This window comes from Scardinius erythrophthalmus (genome assembly GCF_964197995.2).
Source record: "Scardinius erythrophthalmus genome assembly, chromosome: 4".
Classification (NCBI taxonomy): Eukaryota; Metazoa; Chordata; class Actinopteri; order Cypriniformes; family Leuciscidae; genus Scardinius; species Scardinius erythrophthalmus.
Genome location: NC_138224.1, coordinates 29,408,489 through 29,430,363, shown reverse-complemented (window position 1 = coordinate 29,430,363; position 21,875 = coordinate 29,408,489). Strand labels below are relative to the sequence as shown.

Here is a 21,875-nt window from a genome sequence, read left to right as displayed (position 1 = left end):
CAGGATTGAGTTTTTAAGCAAAAACTTATCAAAAACATGACATATGGCCACATAGCATACATGCTAATAGCATGAGGACACTGAGCAAATTCTAGTAACTTAAAAGTTAATATTTTTTAAATAAACAAATAAATTCTAAGAAACCATACTTCATAGCAGTGTGAGGACGACAGCGCCAGCCTAACAGTCTGGTGCCGGAAGTGGATACCATAGCCTACATTTCCACCTTACATATACCATACCTAAACCTACCCATCTCCACCCCCTGACCCCTAAATCCACCCATCTCCACCCCTTAGATGCTTTTACCCCGCCCACTTCCGGCATCAGACTGTTAGGCTGGCGCTGTCATCCTCACACTGCTATGACGTATGGTTCTGCGGTTCTGCAGTTGGTTAATATTGTCACATTGCCTTTAGAAGATCAAGATGATGCAACTTCCTGCTGAAAATGTGTCTTGTGTAATATTCCAAGTTTTTCAGAGGGGGGAATGTGTTAGGGTAACAGGACTGAGTGAAAACCCGGGGACATTACTAAAATGTGTATTTTATCTAAAATATTAGATAAAATATTTTTTTCTCATAAAAACAAACAAACATTTTAAATAGATTGGATATAAAGTCACACAACAATCCCCAAAACTTAAGATTTCTGAAGGATTTTAATCATTATATTTTATGGCAAAGTTTAGAGACAGAGAGTGGGGACATGCAGAAAATGCTATTTTTTTGTGTTCTATGTAGTTTTTATTAATGTTTTTAATTATAAATTTTAAAATGTGCAGTTAGCTTAATATGCAGGACATTTTGCTTAATAATAAAATGTATATTAGAGTTAATTTTCATGCAATTTTATACATATGATGTTCTGGGGACAGAAATGTCACCCATTCGGTGGAATGGCTCTTTTAACAAATTGAAACAAGACTATTTATTTGCACTTTTATTTTTTAATTACAATATCATACTTTTTGCTCTCAAACACATTATGTTTGATTGAATAAAAAACAGGTGTAAAGTCCAGGTACAGAAAGTAAAAGTCCTCCTCAGTATTTTTTTCCAGTCACCTGGATTTGCTAATTTGCTTACAGTTTTTCAGCCAGGAGATAATTAATTAGTGAGATCTAATTAGTTGAAATCAGCTGGCTGAGTTCATGGGTGGAATAAACACATGGCAGGATTTTTACTTTCTGACCCCTGGACTTTATACCTCAGATAAAAAAGACACAAAAGTAATTTCATATGATATCAGGTAAAATAAATAAAAAAAAAATAAAAAATGGGACTTTTATTTTGATCTGGTGATATGACCTCATAAAGCTGCGCTGCGCTCCCTGCATCAGTTGTGATTCGGATTAAGACGGTTTGTGTTTAAAGCGTTTTAGGTGTTTAAATCGATACAAAATGTTCAGTAAATGTATAGTTTTTACAGGAGATGGAAAGCGAATTATTAATCATTGAATATAACATTGTAATGCTTTATCTAACATTAATGAACGGGACTTTTTTTTTGTCAGTCAAGTGCATCCACACATTAGTAACAGAAGACCTGTGCGTCTAATTTCTCTCCCTATATCGTGAATCAGTTTATCATACACACGAATTCGGTCAAGTTGTGATGGGTTTGCCAGTTGCAAACGGAGGTTTTGAAAATCCAAGTCGTGAATTAGGAAAAGCGCTATCAAATATTTGTGAATTGAATTGAACCGAACCAAATGATTCGCAAAATGATTTCAGTGATTCGAATCGCTCGATTCACCACACGCAGTCGCTGGTGAGACATGCTGTTCAAAACAGTGTGAATGCAACGAGAACACAAACGTGTAATGACAACTTTAACAAACAACTGCAAATGTTTTCATCAAAATGCAGTCTATTAAATATAATAAACGAAAAAAATAAATACCAAATGTGAAGCTTCAATGCCTAATGAACCTTACATATAATTTGTATTAATTTATTGGTTAGTAGTGCTAGTTTTGAGTGTTCTTGACTATTCAGACCATGAACTCTCACTTTGACTGACTCTTGCCAGTGCACTGAACTACTGAACTAGAGCTGATTGAGACACACACTGAGATTTAGTTTGGATTTATTTTTCTTTGTTATTTTTAAAAAAAAATCTCAATCATGACAGAGTGTGCCAAACCTACAGAAAAACTTTTGGTGAAGTGACTGAGATACGCGTGACACACTTATAAAGATGGCGTCTATTAAAGAGGAGAGTGAAGACATGAAGATTGAAGAAACATTCAGAGTGAAACAAGAAGATACTGAGGAACAAACAGGTTGGTTTCATTCTCAAAGCTTAACTCAGTCATTTTATCCTTATTAAAATGTCCAGCTCTACAGAATGAATGATATTTTTTAGGGATGCACCAATACGAAAATATTGGTTCATACCGATAATTCTTTATATTTGAAAGCCGTTAACCAATATATTGGCTGATAAATCTAAATGTAAATCCAAATTTTTAATTTAAAATTGAGTGCCTGATTACAAAAGCAAAAGTCTAGCCTTCAACCTATATCAAACATATACAGTACAGTGGCCTATAGTGAACCAGTGTACATTTTAAAATGTATTTTACACTCCAAATTTCTTTATCAAAAAGTCTATTGCCTTACAAATAAATAAAATGAACAAAAGTAATTATTTTTGTTCCCTGTAAATTATTTTTGACTGCATTATAATGATTTCTTAATTCAGAATATGATCAAGATTGCGTAGGTGGATGTGTTCGGGGAATTTGGCAGTTAAACGGTATAACATTTAAAGCCACTTGAATGAATTGACTCGAAAAAAGATTTGTTCATTTTGATGAATGAGATCGAACAAGAGAGTCAGTAAAATGATCCGATCTTACCATCACTTAAAGGGATAGTTCACTTTGAAATTAATTTTTGATATGTTTTAGCTTACCTCAAGGGCATCCAAGATGTAGGTGTCTTTGTTTCCGCAGTAGTTTCAATTTTGATATTTTTAGGTCAAACCGTTCTTGTCTGTCAGTCATATAATGCAGGTCGATGGTCACTGTATCAAAACACAAGCACAGAGTCCAAATTAAAACAATTCCCCATCGTCCAAATTAAACAATTCCCCATCGTAAGTACACATTGATGGCCTAAGACACGAAACGAGCGGTTTGTGTGAGAAAATGAACAGTATTTATATCGTTGTTATCTCTTGAAAACAGCACACGTCTAAATGATCTGACGGCGCGGGCGGGTATAGATGTATACATAGATGTCGCCTTGGCTACTGCAGTTCATTGGAACGAAACCGTAGCCAAGCGACATCTAGTGTATATATCTATACCCGCCTGCGAGCGGGTATAGATGTATACACTAGATGTCGCCTTTGCTACTGCAGTTCATTGGAACGAAACCATAGCCAAGGCGACATCTATGTATACATCTATACCCGCCAGCGCCGTCAGATCATTTGGACGTGTGCTGTGTTACAAGAGGTAAAAACGATATAAATACTGTTCATTTTCTCACACAAACCGCTCGTTTCGTGTCTTAGGCCATCAAATTTGTACTTACGATGGGGAATTGTTTAATTTGGACGATGGGGAATTGTTTTAATTTGGACTCTGTGCTTGTGTTTTGATACAGTGACCATCGACCTGCATTATATGACTGACAGACAAGAACTGTTTGACCTAAAAATATCCAAATTGAAACTACTGCGGAAAAAAAGACACCTACATCTTGGATGCCCTTGAGGTAAGCTAAAACATACCAAAATTTATTTTCAAAGTGAACTATCCCTTTAATGGACACTGTTATATTATATAACATTATAATTGTATACACAATAGTAATAAAACGTTGTGAATTCTTTGGGTTTAGTTGCCATGTTTCAGCGCGTTGTTACGGGAAGAGTAATTGTTCATGAATGACCCATCATAGTTATTAATTTTGTCCATTGCTGTTTGAGCTGCATGTGCTTTATAACTGTGTTAATTAACTTAACTAAACACAGCTATATGAGAGAAATCAGATATACACACAAAAACTATTAAACTTACAATTGCGCACAAGGCTGCAAATGCACAAGCAAACTTATAGTCATGGTGTAATTCTTTTGTGGACGCACTCTTCCCCTAACGTGCTAAAACACGGGTGAACAAAGAATTCACAACATTCTTTTACAGTGGTGTTTTCTATATATTTTTATATAGCCTATATGACAGATTTGTGCTGCACATGTTGCACTGAGCTGTATTTTCCCTTTCAAAGTGATTCCAATCATATTTCGAACAATTAAAAACCATCATGGTGAACAGTGCACATCTGAAGTCTCTCAGCTGAAGGAAATACATTATTTATCAGCTTTAAGATATTGGCCAAATCTTCTTCTTGGAATGATAACGATAACATTAAAAATGAACATATATCGACTGATACCGATATGGCTGTCAATGTATCGTGCATCTCTTATATTTTTGAAGAATGTCATACGAGTGTCCTAATTAAAGTGGTTTTATTTGACATGGAGCGAGTCCCTCACGTGGACAGTATCGTATCGTTGGCTGGGTATCGTTTGGGTTTTTTACGATACCGGTGCCAAATTGATACTTTTAAAATAAAACAACAAAACAAAAGAACATCTTTTTTATTTAAAAAACAAAACATTAAATTGAACAATATATTTAAAAGTTTAAAGTATACTTAAATATATAAATATAATGCAAAACACAACAAATGTACATTACAAATTCACAATAAAACCTAAGCCACCTGACCCAACTATAATAATTTAACACTAAATAACAGTACTAATAACAGGCGTTAGTAGAGGAATGCAAGCAATCACGATTTTTGCGTTTTTTCTTCTTTTTCATAAGGCTACGCCCTTCTTTCTTTGCACTTTGTGCATGTGTATTGAATGTTAAATAAATTAATAATGATAATAAGACTGTGTTTATCATGGTGGCTCCGTAGATTTGCACTTAACAAGTCTAAACAGACCTTGAATGAGAGAGAGATTGACTGAGCGCGTGCGATTACTGGCATCTGTCCTTCAGGTCTTATATTCATAAAAAAAAAAATAATAGTAAGATTGCCATGTCCAAGGAACGTGAAATCTTTGTCGTATCATCCTTTTAGCGTTGTTTAAAGAATGGCGTCAGCACTGTCAATGCTTTAAATCAATATTGATCTCTATGAAGTGAAGCATCAGTTTCAGCGTAACCTGTACAAAGTTCAAATAGTTTCAACACCTTGTTTAAAGGGATAGTTCACCCAAAAATGAAAATTCTATCATTGTTTACTCACCCTCAAGTTGTTCCAAACCTGTATGAGTTTCTTTGTTCTGCTGAACACAAAGGAAGATATTTGGAAGAATGTTTGTAACCAAACAGATCTCGGTCTCCATTGACTACCATAGTATATTTTTTTCCTAAAACTGCAAACCTTGCTGTACAAGGCCGAAGTCCACCATTCTCCAGTTGAATGGTTGCTACACACACATAGTTTAGATGTGTCCGTGGTCTCTGGCCGGAGTCCAGCCCTGGCAGCATCGCGGGGAAAGATGCACTGGAACTTTTGCACCACGAAAACAAACGCGCGTCCCATCATTACCTCTCTCATCTACTACGCGATATCATAGTTTGACATGTCTGTCATTGGAAAGATCCATGTGGTGTCATGAATAATTTAGAGGCAGTGTCTTCTCATTGGATAAAAAACTCAGTCTCATTAATAATTATGAGACACCGATGAGTCATCAAAGTACTATCGTGCTCTGCCACGTCACAGCCTGTGACGTGCACACGATGAAGATTTTAAACCCGGAAGATGAAAATAGCGTATAAAAACTAAAATTTAACCATTTTCCCCCTACTATTAAATCTAACAGATGCTAAAATTGTCTTCAATGGTGTTCAACACACATACCTCTGTTAAAATCTCAGAAATTTTGGTTTAGGGTTTCATGACCCTTTAAGTGGCACTGAAATCTGCGTTCTGATTTGGTCCGGTACATAACAGTCATATAGGTGCCGGTGCCATATTGGTTTCAGTAGTCAACCCTAGGGGACATGCATGTGGGGATCACATGACCAGACAAATTGAGTGCTGCAGGTGTGACGTCACTTTGTAGGCCAACCGACAGTTCGCATCACACTGGTTTCTTCGACAAAAACCTAATAGGATTTTCCCATAGGCTTTTAGATTATCGCTAAAAACAAGCTCTGATCAACAAAAGTTCATGATACTTGCACGTTTTGTCCATAATTCTCACTGATGAATAGGGCTGTAGTAGCTATCGATTATTTTAGTAATCGAGTATTCTACTGATTATTCAATCGAGTAATTGTATAAAAAATTGTGGTGATAAAAATGTGAACAACAGCCTTTAAAATGACTTAAAATGCAAATATAGGTAACACTTTACAACAAGGTTCATTGGTTAACATTAGTTAATTACCTTAGTTAACATATACTAAGAATGAACAATACTTCTACAGCATTTATTAATCTTAGTTAATATTAATTTCAACTTTAACTACTACTTTATTAAAATCAAAGGTTTTATTTGTTAACATTAATGTACTGTGAACTAACATGAGCAAACTATGAACAGCTGGATTTTTATTAACTAACATTAACAAAGATTAATACAGTTACAAATGTATTGCTCATTGTTAGTTCATGTTGGTTAATACATTAATGTAATCTAATGAACTATTGTAAAGTGTTAACCAAATATATAATAACAAGCAATAATTATTGGTTCAAATAAAGTATCAAAGTAAGTAATCATATGGGTTTTATTGAACAATGCTGTTAAAATACACCATGTAAAATAAATTATATAAAATAATATAAACATAACTTACATTACGCATTACAACAAATGCCTACAGAGGGCACCAACAGCCTGGTTACACTACTTCATGATCAAATCCTTGTTTAAAGGAACACTCCGACTTTTTGGGACTTTAGCTTATTCACAGTATCCCCCAGAGTTAGATAAGTCCATACATACCTTTTTCATTTCTGTGCGTTCTGTAAGTGTTATTTGATTATTACCGCTAGCCTAGCTTAGCACAAAGACTGGATGTAAATGGATAAGGTAGCATACTAATCCCAATAAGTGACAAAATAATGCAAACATTTTCCTATTTACATGTTGTGATCTGTATAGTCACAGCGTGTACAAATAACAAGGCTATATGAGACAGAGACCATTTTTAATCGTCTAAATACTGGGAACTATATTCTCACTAGGCGTAGGAGCACAGCTAACGTTACTTGGGCGGAGTGATAAGCGCAGCACACGAGACGCCCTGTGGTGAGGAGCAGAGAGTTCGCTCAGAGTTGGAGTAATAGAGTCAGCAATTACTAGATAGTAAATTTATAGTTTACAATCATGGGTGTTCGCTGTATTGTAAAGAGCTGCGACAATAAACAGGGGAGACCAGGTAATACTATGATGTTTCATAGAATTCCAACCAAAAACGCTGACCTGATGAATCGATGGCTACTTGTTCTGGGTATAGATCCAAACACACCTGTAAACAGCATCACAAAGTATTTCGTTTGCTCCGAAACATTTTACTATAGACGACTATTTTGAAAAAATGCAAGTTGCCACACGGACCATGAAACGTGTGCTAAAGGATACAGCCATCCCATCGATAATATAGACAGGACAAATTGGATCACCTCTTGCTGCGGTAAGTGTTCCGTTATGTTTTGAGATGACTAACATTAGCCATACTGTTACAGTGCCATGCTAATGTAATGTAACCTTAGTAGTGACACTATTACGTGAATAGGGGCTCCGTGTATCCCCTTTATTGTTATTATTGTGTTGTCATGAACACACTGTATGCAATGGCTATACTACAATTTCATTGAACTATGAATGATCATTATAACAAAATCACTTACTTGGTGGACAGCTGACCATTAGGTTCACTCGGCATGGGGCGTTTCTTCCAGTTGATCTTGTCACAATGGGAAAAAAAATGACAACTGCCGGGTGTATTAGGGCAGAGAAATCTTCCGTGATAGTGACGCAAATATTTTGATTGTCATCAAGCCTTGACATTGATGGCAATACCCGGTCCCATTCATTACAACAAAGGCACTCGGTTTCTGTCGGCATAGGTTGGCATGTTCCACATTTACACCACCAGTCTGTGTTCGTTCTGATTCTCCCTTTCGACATCAATCTGTTTGGCATCTTGTCTTACAGCTTCCAAAGTTTGTAACTCCTCGTCTGTGTATTCTGGCTCAAAACTATATGGTTCTGGATCTTGGTTTGATACACAGTAAAATTCCTCTGACAATTCCTCAAAGTCAGTCATGATCACGAGTCACGTCTAGCTAGTTAGTCACGTTTGTTTTGTTTACGGAACCATCAACAGGCCGTCTCGTGTGCTGCGCTAATCACGCTAAACCGCCCAAGTAGCCACTCCGCCCAAGTAACGTTAGCTGTGCTCCTACGCCTAGTGAGAATATAGTTCCCAGTATTTATACGATTAAAAATGGTCTCTGTCTCATATAGCCTTGTTATTTGTACACGCTGTGACTATACAGATCACAACATGTAAATAGGAAAATGTTTGCATTATTTTGTCACTTATTGGGATTAGTATGCTACCTTATCCATTTACATCCAGTCTTTGTGCTTAGCTAGGCTAGCGGTGGGTGCGTCAAATAACACTTACAGAACGCACAGAAATGAAAAAGGTATGTATGGACTTATCTAACTCTGGGGGATACTGTGAATAAGCTAAAGTCCCAAAAAGTCGGAGTGTTCCTTTAATATTGGCCAAACAACATTTAATTCAAATGTCAACTTAATATTTAATATTTGGTCACTTATGTATGATAGAAATGCAACAGCCGCTGTAATTTCTTGAACAAGAACGTGCACATCAAAATTTTACACTTTTATTTTGAAATCGTGATGAACAACAATTTGCATATTCAGAAATATATTTATGTATTCTCCTGTGTTGGCGTAGTTTTACAAATGAGTTACGTTACAAATCTTGTGAAATTGTGCACACTGCGTTCCCAGATGAATGTTATGAACCACACAAACTCAGCAGCATGCAGAAATGTAGTTTGAGAAACCCGAGACACGCTCCACGCATTTAAATGATTACAGTTACAGTGTAATTACCAAACACAATCAAATGCACGTTATTGGAAACCCTAACAAACAGCATATGCAGAGACTAAAGCCGGCGACACACTGGCTGTGTGGCGGCTGCGTGGCGTTGTCTATGTCTTTGCACACCAGAAACGTGTCTGAGGCGGCTCTGCTGCTGATAGGTGACATATGATAAGCCTCATTGGTGATATATTCGACATATGGGGAGAGAGTTGTGGATACTTCATGTTAAACATAAATATATAGCAGCAAAGAGCAGCATTTAGGCCGGCGACACACTGGCTGCATGGTGTGAGCGTCTCAGCTGAGTGGTGCAGCTCTCTCCCCATATGTCGAATATATTACCAATGAGCGCCGCCTTACAGCCCTACTGATGAACACAACTTTTATGAATTTTGAAGCCTAAATGCAGTCGCCAGAAATAAAAAGCCAAAGGTGGGCTATAAACAAACTACACCACGGTCCCACGACTTCAACATCAATGTAAAAAGTTACACCTGAAAAGTTCCCACATCTTTAAGCTTCCAACTCTTTCAGTTTTTATCTAAAACGTTTTCCCAGAACGTTTAAGTTAGAATAGTTTGTAAGAGCACAATTATAACCATAACGTGGCTGCCTTGACAGCATCTGTATTCCCATTTAGCCACTTCCTGTTCGATTTTTGAGACATAGCCTAAGTGTTCATTGAATCGATTGTAAAATCGATTTTCCATGTCTAAAGACGTTTCCATTTTAAACGCTGAATATGGGCAAATCAACAGACAACTAACAGGCATTAGGACGAACGTAAAGAGGGCGCTTGAGACGCACACCAGTCAGCAAATATTCCTGATGATTTATTGGCGTGAAGTTTCGTGCACAATGACAAACAGGAGTGCAACATTCTCGAAAAACAATAAGCAGAGTGGACTGCCATAACATAAATGAAAAACATTACTGCAGGCTTCAACATGGCTGTGTTTATGATTTAGAAATGTCAAACAAATTTGTAGATTGTAGACCGTAGCCCGAATCTGTCTGTATGCATGAGACTGTCTGCATACCGGCAGAATTCACAGTTTTGTTGTAAAAAGACACACATTATGCAGAAGTATAATTTGCTGTTATGCGTGTTTGTCAGAGCCTGCAGTTGCTGTGTGACACGCGTTCGCTGCGGGTGTATCGTTACAAGCTGGACGCGCTCTGAGAAAAGACCCTTAAAATGGATTCCCTATTTTCGTTTTCGAAACTTGCGTTGGTTGGTCCAATCGATTGACCGAGCCCTACTTGTTAGCAACCAGCCTTTTCAAAAAATGCATCATCTTAAAAAAATCACGAATGGGCTAATTGATGTATTTTATGTTGTAGAATAAAACATGAAAGTGTCTGAGCTTGTGTTCACCACAGACTTTATTTCAGCCATTTAACCAAAATCCCATTCAAAAAACCCCATTGATTTTCACAATGATGGAACCAGAAGTGCTAAAATGCTAACTCGCTTCTGGGTTTTGGCCTACAAAGTGATGTCAAACCTGCACCACTCTGTTCTAACTTCACTTGAATCTGAGGAGGTCCTACTTCCATGTTAGACATTCATTATTATGATATGTAGAAGTAGCCTAAAGAAAACAATCATTTAACAATAGACTCAAGATCATCTTCTAATTTAAAAACAATGACAACCATTCATTTCTGTCACTTAATAATGCCACAGTATCTAACAATAACATTTCGTTTGTATTAAGCAAATCGTGAAATGTAATTGATTAACTTTAGATTTTTTGTCTGTATATGATTTTTTTCCTTGATAAATGCAAGATCAGTATTGACTTTTTTTTTTTAACTTCTTTTTATTGAACAACCTGGACTTTTTATTACTTAGACTTGGCTCTCAACAAATGACCAATATCAGAACTACCCAGTCAGTTGCTTTGTGTCTTGATATACAGAGTTTTCAGACTTTTTATACTATGTGGTCTCAATTTCTGATAACCTGTTGATTCTTGGTGATTTTAATACATGTTGTCCTTTAAAAGCCTCTCATAAGAGATTTTGTACAACTTTTAGACTTTTAATTTCACACAACATGTCCTACACACAAGCTGGGTCACGCACTTGATCTTGTTTCATCATTAGGGTTTTCCAATACAAATATCTCTGAAAGTGATGCTTGTCTATATGAACAGTGGCTAGTATATAATTATATTAAGTCAAATGCAACGTTTAATATTAATTGTCAATTCATATAATAATTATATGAATATATTATATTAATTATTCATAATTATAATCCATACAATATAAATATAAAAAATAATTAGCAGCATAAGATACAATTTGTCTCCAAACTTGTCACTATAAACTGCTGTAATTTGGAGCAAGAGATACAGGGGGAGTGGCTTTATTGCATCAGATATGCCACAATCACAGCTGATTGGTCCAGTTTGGGTTTGTGATCTCTAATCCAGAATAAAACCTGCTTCAGAGCAGGTTAGCCGTGCAGCGCAAGTTACCATGGTGATGAACAACGTTGAAAAACAATCCACCTTCTTGAGCTTAGCAGCTGAATATATAATAGGGAATATGGCCAACTCTTATTTATTTATTGATTTATTTTTTGCTACATATTAGAAGTGCTTTATTTCTATAGGGTGGAAAAAAAATGCAGTGTTTATGCAACTTTACACAAAATGGAAATAGTCATATGACTTTTTAACATTTCCAGGCAAGGATATAAGTTATGCACTGGGGAAAACATGTCTCAAAAGCATTAAACAACAACATATCTCTCAAAAGAAAACTTGGGTCAAACACTTTTCCCTCAGCAGCTTGCACTGTGACCTCCACCTTTTTTTTTTATAGTTGGCATTATTCACTACTGTAAAATTATGTGACTGCGCTGACCTGGTTAAGTGATAATCAAATTCAGTGATTTTTTTTTTCTCATTACTTTTGTTTCAGTTTTATTGATTAGTTGATGCAGCCCTAATATCAACAATGCATTCCACAAACTTGTAAGGTTGTGCATTTTTTTTCCAGGTTGTGAGTAAATAAAAACTATCATTGGCATTACAGTGAATACAAATGATAAGCTTATATATGGAGAAAAGCAGAGGACCTAATACTGAGCCCTGTGGCACGCCATACTTGTCTTTGATGAGATGTCTCTTCATTAACACAAACAAAGTGGTTGTGGTAAACAATGCTGGTCCGCAAATGCCAACATAATTCTCAAGCCATCCAAGAGAATATTGTGTTCTATGTTGTCGAAAGATTAAATAGCACTTGATTTTGGCATCTGTTTGCAGCTAAATCTCTCTTCAAGTCATTTGTAACTTCAAATTGTGGTTTAATAAGCATGTTACAATAATAACTATTATTGCAGCTGGTTCAAAATGCCACTGCTAGACTATTGACCAGTACGAGAAAGATGGACAGAATCACCCCGATTTTAACATTCATTCAATGTTGTGTTTGTATTGTTTGGTTTCGTTTGTTTGCTTTGTACAGCACTTTGGGCTGCACTTGAGGCAGTAGAAATGTGCTTCATAAAAAAATAAACTAAACTAATAAGGGGTTTGATAACTGCCAGCTTTTTTGGACTGTAAGCATTTTGGACGTATCCTAAAGAAAGTGAAGTTAACCATTGAGACGAGGTTCTGAGATTACAGGAAATGCCTCTGTTCTTTAGTAGGTTTTGATGTTCGTTGCTTTCTGCCATTAAACTGGTGTTAACTTGTATTTGTTTTTTGTTTTGTTTTTCGCTTTAGACCTGATGGCACTGAAACAGGAGAGTCCAGAACTGAATGACATGGAGGGGAAAGATCAGTATGAAAATCACCCTGATTTCATGGCTGGAGAAAAATCCACAGAGACTGAAAAGACATCATCACGAAAAAGACGTCGGAACAAGTCTAACAAGTATTTCACCTGCCATCACTGTGGAAAGAGTTTCAATCATCTTGGAAACCTTAAAGTTCACATGAGAGTTCACACTGGAGAGAAGCCTTTCACCTGCAAACAGTGTAAAAAGAGTTTCACTCAAAAACAAAACCTTAAAGTCCACATGAGGCTTCACACTGGAGAGAGCTCTTTCACATGCCAACAGTGCGGAAAGTGTTTTACTCAAAAAGGAAACCTTACAGTCCATATGAGAATTCACACCGGAGAGAAGCCATTCACATGCCAACAGTGTGGAAAGAGTTTTACATATAAAAACTACTTTAATTCCCACGTGAGCAGTCACTCGGGAGAGAAGCCGTACACATGTGATCAGTGTGGAAAGAGTTTCACACGTAAAGTATCTTTTAATTACCACATGAAGATTCATTCAAGAGAGAACTGTTTTGTATGTCATCACTGTGGAAAGAGTTTCACCTATAAAATAAGCCTTAAGACTCACATGAGAGTTCATACTGGAGAAAAGCCTTATTCATGCACTCAGTGCGGAAGGAGTTTCACATATAAAGCATCTTTTGACTCCCACATGAGAAGTCACTCTGGAGAGAGGCCTTACATGTGCAACATGTGTGGGAAAGGCTTCCCACAGAAAGGAAACCTTCAGACTCACACGAGAATTCACACTGGAGAGAAGCCGTTCATGTGTCTTCAGTGCAAAAAGAGTTTCAGATATCAAAGAGATTTGAAACAACATTTGCAGACTCATTGTGGAAAGAAATTGCAGTGTTCTGAGGGTGGTAAGAAGTTTAAAAAAAGGAGCCATTTTAAAAATCACCAGGGCACTCACCCTGGAGCAAGACAATTTAATTGTGATCAGTGTAATAAATTTTTTATTTTGCCATTACATTTAGAGATACACTTGAAAAGTCATGCAGATGTGAGACCTTATTCTTGTTCTTTGTGTGGAAAGTGTTTCAAATGGCTTGGCCACTTAAAATGGCACCAGAAAATATGTCTCTGTGTGAAGTCAAGGCTGCATTCAGACCTCAGCTGAATGTGGACCAAATCTGTTTGTCCACCTTCATGACTTTTTTTTTTTTTGTCAAGTACATATGATCACTTGTGGCCCCACCTGACTTTCTCCTTTGCTATAGTTTCAAATATTGAATGGTTGCAGGAAATGCCCTTTAATTTCTATTGTATGGAGACGTTGCTGCATTCCAAATCTGTGAAATCTGTGAAATTCCACAATGTGAATGAAAGTTTATAAATAAAAGGACAGAAACTAAATGAAATATAATTACCTTGCTTGATTCTTCTTTAGTGAGAAAACACAAGTGTTGTCAAGTAGGGCTGTCACGATATCAGATTCTTCCACACTACGCTTATTGTGGATAAAATAATTCACTGTAACGATATATCGCAATATCTGCAGAAACCTTGAAAAAAAAACTGTTATCACTCAAATTCATCTTTACTTTAATTTTTTTAGCCAATGAATCATATCATTACATACCAAAATGACAAGAATTGAGACTCTGGCTTCTTTGACACTGCCTAATTAATAACCAGAAGAGAGAAAATACTGTCAAGGTCAACAGTATTATAAATAAGCTTTAACGAATATTACCTAGTTCTGGCATGAAGCTCTAGATGGTGCAGGATGATAGGTCTGAAAAATTATTGGTAGCAATCATGTCATTATTTACATAGCACAGCTGATTGGTTGCTGTTGCATCAGTGGCTAATGAGCTTACTGCTTAAACATTCAACTACTTGCCATTGTTTGCTGTTAGCAATCTGTAGCGTGCTTTCAGAACCCATCAGGAATCAACATCTAAGATAAGGTAATTATCTTTTATTCTGCATCTCTGCACATATTGTGTGGTCCAGTTATTAATTCCTAAATGGAGCAATCTTTACAGGTTTTAATCTAGATTAAATGGTTAGCTGCATAAAAATGACACGTCATTTATTCAAGGGTAATGTTTCATATGCTTAACATGTTGATCCAGTGCTTCAGTCATTTATTATGACTTATAATTATGCTCCTAATGACATTTCATTTATCATAAGAGTATAAGGGTAATGTAATCAAAATGACATACTGATGATACTTGCTCAGGTGGTTGCTGAGTTCGTATCTCTATCAGCTAGCAACGTTATATCTATTGTTCACGAGAACACAAGCATGCATTTCTAGTGTTAAGCCGGTCAGCAAGGTTACCAAGGCACACATAGATAGTAAAAAATAAAAAATAAACAGTACATACAGTTGTAATCGAAATTATTCTACCCCAATTGCAAATCAGGTTTATTGGCAAAATTTACAGGTTTCAGATGTTTGCAATGAACAAATTAAACAAAAGTAATTAAAATAGCTCAACACAACAAATGTTTCAAGTGGTTTCCTCAAATTCAACTGAAAATTTAATTGACTTTTAATGACTTCTGCAATCTCAAAATTATTAACCCCCCTGAATAGAATCCCTCACAACAGCACAAATCTGCAAAACAGGTGTTGTCTAAGGGCGCTTTCACACTGGCAGTTTAGTGCGGACCGGGGAACGGTTCGCATGAAAAATCGCTAATGTGAACGCTGTCATCGGACCCGGGTGCGCACTAGAGTACCGAACCCGAGACTTCCTAGAGGAGGTGGTCTGAGCTCGGTTGCTCCCGAACCGTGGTGTGGTTCGCGTTAATGTGCAAGCAACACGGACTCGGGTGCGCGCTTGTTCAGGAAGTATAGTATCCCGCGCATGCGTATCACTGTCGATATCATTGTTTCCTCACACAAGACAACCAAAATAAAATAATTTAAATCGCGTTCATGTTTGAATGCCTTCTGTTTGTGATGCAAAAGACTATGCGCGCTAAACGTTACCATAGTAAACATAGTAAACGCTTGAAGATACGCATATTATAAAAAAACATAGCGAACGCTTGAAGAAATCAGACCAATCTTAACGGCTATCACAGTCATGTTTTTATTTTTTAAATGAGTGGCAGGGGAACGTTGTGGGACACTGAAGAGGTGAGGTGCCTCATTCAAATTCATACAAATCTCATTCAAAAAACATTCCTCATTGTATTCTCCATGCGTTTTCCGTGTGCGTTTGCGATGACGTAAGATCACTGCAAACGCACCTGGGTTCGATACAACTAATTGAGTGTGAAACCAGACCAATGCTGCGGGGGGCGCCGGGAACTAGCGCACTCGGGTTCGGACCGCAGCAAACGAACCCAGTGGAAAAACGCCCTCAAGCACACCTGATGCAGCTAATCAAGGGCTTCATTAGTTGCACCTGGTGTGCTTGAGCTAGAACACATGAAATATCTGAACTGCCTAGGTTTGTTGAGTGTCACGTTTGACTGCATGTTAGAAGAAGTTGGTCCAAAAAGTTAAGAGAAGATTATTTTATTTACCTTTATTTTACCAGGAAATAATCCCATTGAGATTCAGAATCTCTTTTTCAAGGGAGTCCTGGCCAAGACGGCAGAATAATAGTTCCATTTAAAAATACATATACAAACATTTAACAGAAAAAGACATTTTGGCAGTTTAACATCATCTCAACATATTCACCAGCAGCACTCAGTAACAGTACATGTGCATTTAGTACTCAAATAGTTCTTTATCCTCATTTTAAATTGTGTCATTGTCGGTAAATAATCAAATTTGAGCTTATTCTGCAATTTATACCAAGAAAACGGTGCAAAAACTTTAAAAGCACTTTCACCGAAGACAGTTCGCATTCGTGGGATATCATACATGATTTGCCCATATGATCTAAGATTACATTTCCTGGTAGAGACTTTAAGAGTCAGAAGAGAACATAAATAAGGAGGCAGTTTACAAAGTATGGCCTTAAAAAGAAAAATATACCAGTGTTCCAGCCTGCGATTGTGCAGAGATGGCCAACCAACACTCTCATACAAGTTGCAATGATGAGTACGAAAATTGGAATTAGTCACAAATCTTAGTGCTGCATGATATACTGAATCCAGCATTTTCAAAGAAGATTTGTTTGCATGCATATATAAAATATCCCCATAATCCAGCATTGACAAAAATGTTGTTTGTATAAGTGTTTTTCTCGTACTAAAAGAGAAACAGCCTTTGTTTCTATAATAGAAACCCAACTTTACTCTTAATTTTTTTTGTTAGACCCTCTATATGCTGTTTGAAGGACAAATTTTCTTCTAAAAGGAAACCAAGATATTTATAGACTGATACTCGTTCAATTACTTTCTCATCTAATGTAGTGATTTGACAAGCATTTTCTGTTTTCCTTGATTTAGAAAAGCACATCATTTTCGTTTTATCAGAGTTTAGTACAAGTCTCAATTTCTGAAGATTCTTCTGAATAATTATAAAGGCAGATTGCAGATCCTCTATAGCACTTGTCAAGGCTGGAGCAGAACAATACAAAACAGTATCGTCCGCATAAAAATGACACTTAGCATTTGTTACCAATTATATTACAGATATAATCGCCCTTCACAAGGAACAGGATACAAAAAGATAGCGAAGGCACTAAATGTTCCTAAAGACACCGTTGGAAGCATAATTCACAAGTTCAAAGTTAAAGGAACAGTGGTTACACTACCTGGACGGGGCAGAAAAACCCTTGAGAGATTGCAAAAGACCTGCAGCAAGACTTTGTAGCAACAGCTTTAGCTTTCACAGTAAGTCATGTAATAAATGCTTGCCAGAACTCCAAGACATACACCACTACTGACCAAAAGCACAAGAAAAGTCAGCTCCAATTTGCTCAAAATCATATAAATAAGCCACAGAGATTTTGGGGTTCTGTTCTGTGGAGCGATGAAACAAAACTGTAACTTTTTTGCCCTATGGATCAGCGTTATGTCTGGAGGAAAAAGAATGAAGCATATGCTGAAAAGAACACTCTGCCTACAGTTAAAGTACACATGAAACTCAACATCAGTGAGTGAATCTCAGTGAGTACTGTATATCCAAATGAATTGATATTGAATCAAGATCGAAATCGAATCTCAAGATTATGAATTGAATCGTAATTTGCTACAGCTATTTCGGAAGTGTCCAGCATGTTGCCATACCTGCAACAGTTGACAAATTTGTAAATGGGACATTTGTATCCATCACACAGGGGATGATAAATGTAAAACTGACAAATACGCACAAAACAGGCCCTGAAAGAGGCAAATGCCACTTCCGACACATAAGTTGTGATTTATAAAAACAAACTTGACGGGGAAATGTGTGCACGCAAACTCTGACCCATGCGTACGAACATTCTAGAGACGGAGCAGTTTGGTGACACCGATGGTGAGCTGGAGTTAAATGTCATTTTGGTCACTTTTTAGACAGAAAATTTAAAGGAAATTATACATATACAGCAAGATAATACAAATATAATTTCTCTCACCAAGCATCACATAAAGCAAACATCCAGTTTAGTGAAACTGACTGCTGTAGCATACGGCAGATGAAGGAAAACTGTAAAAATTCATAATGAGTCCTAATACTGAATGCCAGGGCATCTAGTGTGATATTTACAGTGTGCATGTTCACAATAACAGTTTAAATAAATAAGAGAATGTTTAAACTATGCTTTACATCTGATATAAACATTTAAATTAAATATCTATTCTTATTAATGGAGTTAAAAACTTAAATGAGGCCTACATTAAATCATTACTGAGAAGTTCCAAAAAAAAAAAAAAAAAAAAATTCTAATAAATATAAATATTTGTAGTGGATGCAATGCTTTCGAACACTTTTCCTGTGGCATGCTGTTTTTAATGTTTAACTACACAGAGAGGATTGCTTATCATGATAATAGCATTGCAATATATTATAATATACAATATTTTTGTGCAAATCATGCACAATTAGACCTATCTGTTTCCATTAAAAATATAAATCAATTAAAAATAGTATTTGGCCAGTGGAAAGATTTAGCAAAACTTTATCTGAAATGTATTTTATATTATTTGATTTATTTATTCAAAAACAAGGCAAGGCTACTACATGTTTTTTAGCAATGTAATGTGACAGCACATCCATATCATATTTTTCTAATGTCTTATACCATTAAACATGGTATCACGTGGATGAATATGCATATGCAAATGATATGCAGATGAGGATATGCATAGTAAAAATAGGCGTTAATAGCTCCATATATGGTTATTTCGGGGAGGGGACGCTAGTGCGCTCAATCTTCTGATGACATTTTTGCGCCATTTTTGTCTTTCGGGCGCTTTTAGTAAGTACACTTTTAGTAAAGATCCTACACACAGTTTTATAAATGGGTTTGTTAATTTTGAGTGAAAAATTATGACATTCAGTGTCATCTGGTCATTCCAACCACTGTATAAACATTATGAAATGTCTGGTGCTATGAAGAATTTTGTGTTTTGGAATACACTATAGAGAGATTGGATTAAAATGTTATTTAATGTGACAGTGACTACGTTTACATGCAGCCAATAACTCGTTCAAAACCGGGATATTAGCAATAACCCGGTCGCGCACGGCCATGTAAACACCGGCAAAAACCCGGATATGCTCATATCCCGGTTTTTAAAAACCCGGATATTATACCTGGGGTACCCCTTTTCTAACCCGAATATTTGGTCATGTAAACGTGTATCGGCATATCCCCATCAAAAGGAACATTGATTTGTGTTCTGCGCATGTTCTATTCGCAAGGAATCTTGGTCTTTTGAGTAGAGACGGCGCATACAAAAACCCGTGTGCAGTATACCGGAAGTAAACAAGAAGTAGAAGTAAACATGGCGAGACACAGCACAGCACAGCACCACACCTTTGGAGCGAGGAGGAAAGTGCAAACAAAGGCGATCGCTGTCTGCCCCGAACTATTCATTATCCGCGTGCTGCTGTTGTTGTTGTTGTCTTTGGATACAGGAAGAAGAATCGGAAATGACGCACATTGCGTCTTAAGGTTGTCCGTACGTCCAGACGCTAACCGTGCGTCGTCGTTTACATCCGGATATTGCCAATTGATTACAAATTCCATGTATACAGGAGTAACTCTCTCTGCTCATGCATGTAAACGGGTTATTCCTAATGTTTCAGAAACCCAAATAGTGACCTTAACCCGACCATAACCCGTATTTTAACAGCTTGTAAACATAGTCAATGTGACAATCTCGCTCAATAAACCAGTAACTTCCTACATCTTTTTATTTTCTACTCTGATTCCCCCTGAAGGACATTGTGCCAAGTATGGAAGCTACACGATGATGGACCTGGATGACAACAAGATGGTGGACATTCAGTTAAAGGGGTGATATAATGGCCCTTTTTACGATATGTAAAATAAGTCTCTTGTCCCTAGAGTGTGTGTTAAGTTTTAGCTCAAAATACCCTACAGATCATTTTTACAGCATGTTTAAATTGTCCCTTTTTTAGACTGTAATAAAAGATGGATGACGCCCCTTCACTCTCTTCCATTGGTAAAAAGTGAAGCCACCAATGTCCTTATATGGTGCTGACATCTTGTGCAGATTTGGGACCTGCCTCTGCGCAGTAGTGAGCAGGAAGTAAAGCCGCGATATCAAGGTCCCGCCCTCACTCTCCCAGAAACGGTTAGTACAAAGTTTTCTGTGTGAAATAAACAGTTATGGACATGTAGAAATTAAAGTTGAAGCCCCATTCTCCTCCCGTAAATCCCCAAATAGGTCTGTTGGTGCCTTGGTGATTACTTCGTTTACAGAAGTTGTCAATCACAGCTGTCAATCATGACATCACATTCCAGTTTTTATAGCATCAAATAACAAACTAAGATCAAGCTTATTTAAAAAAACGAACACTTAAATCAGCGTGATAAAAACTACCTAAAATGACAAAAAACATGAGAAAAATTGATTTGAACCGTAATTTGATTGTTTAGTTTCCATCGTCCATTAGACTTCATGGAGAGGACATGGTTTATGAGCTATACTGGGACCAACCACCGGGGAGCGATCAAGATGCTTTGGCTTCACTTTTCAGGACTTGTGCAGCATGCTTGGTAAAAACTCATTGTTTCGTGTGTGTCCCTTTAAATGCAAATGAGCTGCTGCACCGGACAGAGAGGTCCGACAGCTTGTGTGTGTCAGCAGCTCCGATTACGTAGGCAAGCACTAAAATGTCAGAAGCTGTTCTGCCTTTTAGTTTAAACTGGACTCGGTCAATGATGGAGAGATTCAAGAAGAAGTGACAACATGTTAACTATCTTCAATAAGCATATTATGTGTTATGATAATCTATAAAATCACTCATATGGGAACTGTTGTAAGATGCCTACAGAGTGACATGCTTTTACATTTGTGTTACGTACTGTATTGCATGTGAAAAGACGGATGCGACAGCTTGAGCAGACTCACAAATGTGCTCGACTACAACAACTCTTCCTCTTCTTAACATGGACTGAGCGTTCCCGGGGGCGGGGTTTATGTACATTTTAGGGTTGGTGATGTCACTAACCTGGAAGGAATGTCATGTAGTCCCACCCAGCCGTTTGTTGTAGTCCTTAAAAAAACGATTTCTTTAAAAGCAAATATCTTGCTTTGAACTTTGAGCGTTAAAGTTACAGCACTCAAAGTTCAAAGCAAAGGAAGATATTTGCTTTTAATGAAATCATGGATGTTGTTTATGCTCAAACAGCAACTTTACACACTAACTAAAGTTAGAAAAGTAAAATCATAATCAACCACCCTGTTACGGAGGGACTGAGTGTCACGGTGTCAGGTTGTGTTCTCCAGGTGCCCACTAGATGTCCTCCTTCCTCACGGTGTCTGTCACATTTTGGAACTACATTCCCCAGGATGCTTGTCTCATCATTGCACTTAGCTGGCCC

General features: G+C 37.0%; 1 protein-coding gene and 1 long non-coding RNA gene across 2 annotated transcripts in view; both read left to right on the top strand.

Moving 5' to 3' along the window:
- The window catches only part of LOC308690179, a 1,067,189-nt gene that overhangs the window by 986,105 nt on the left and 59,209 nt on the right, over positions 1-21,875 (top strand). The gene's annotated exons all lie outside the window — the stretch shown is intronic.
- LOC308690178 (uncharacterized protein) lies at positions 1,336-14,313 on the top strand. The gene is made up of 2 exons (XM_081364506.1): positions 1,336-2,287; positions 12,891-14,313. Exons 1-2 carry the CDS (start codon positions 2,203-2,205, stop codon positions 14,072-14,074), a joined length of 1,269 nt encoding a protein of 422 aa, XP_081220632.1. The 5' UTR covers positions 1,336-2,202; the 3' UTR covers positions 14,075-14,313.

Excerpts from the sequence above, each read along its gene's own strand:
- LOC308690178 (XM_081364506.1), top strand. The coding sequence starts at position 2,203 with ATGGCGTCTATTAAAGAGGAGAGTGAAGACATGAAGATTGAAGAAACA. Across the intron at positions 2,288-12,890 it reads AGATACTGAGGAACAAACAG|ACCTGATGGCACTGAAACAG; the intron begins GTTGGTTTCATT and ends TTTTCGCTTTAG.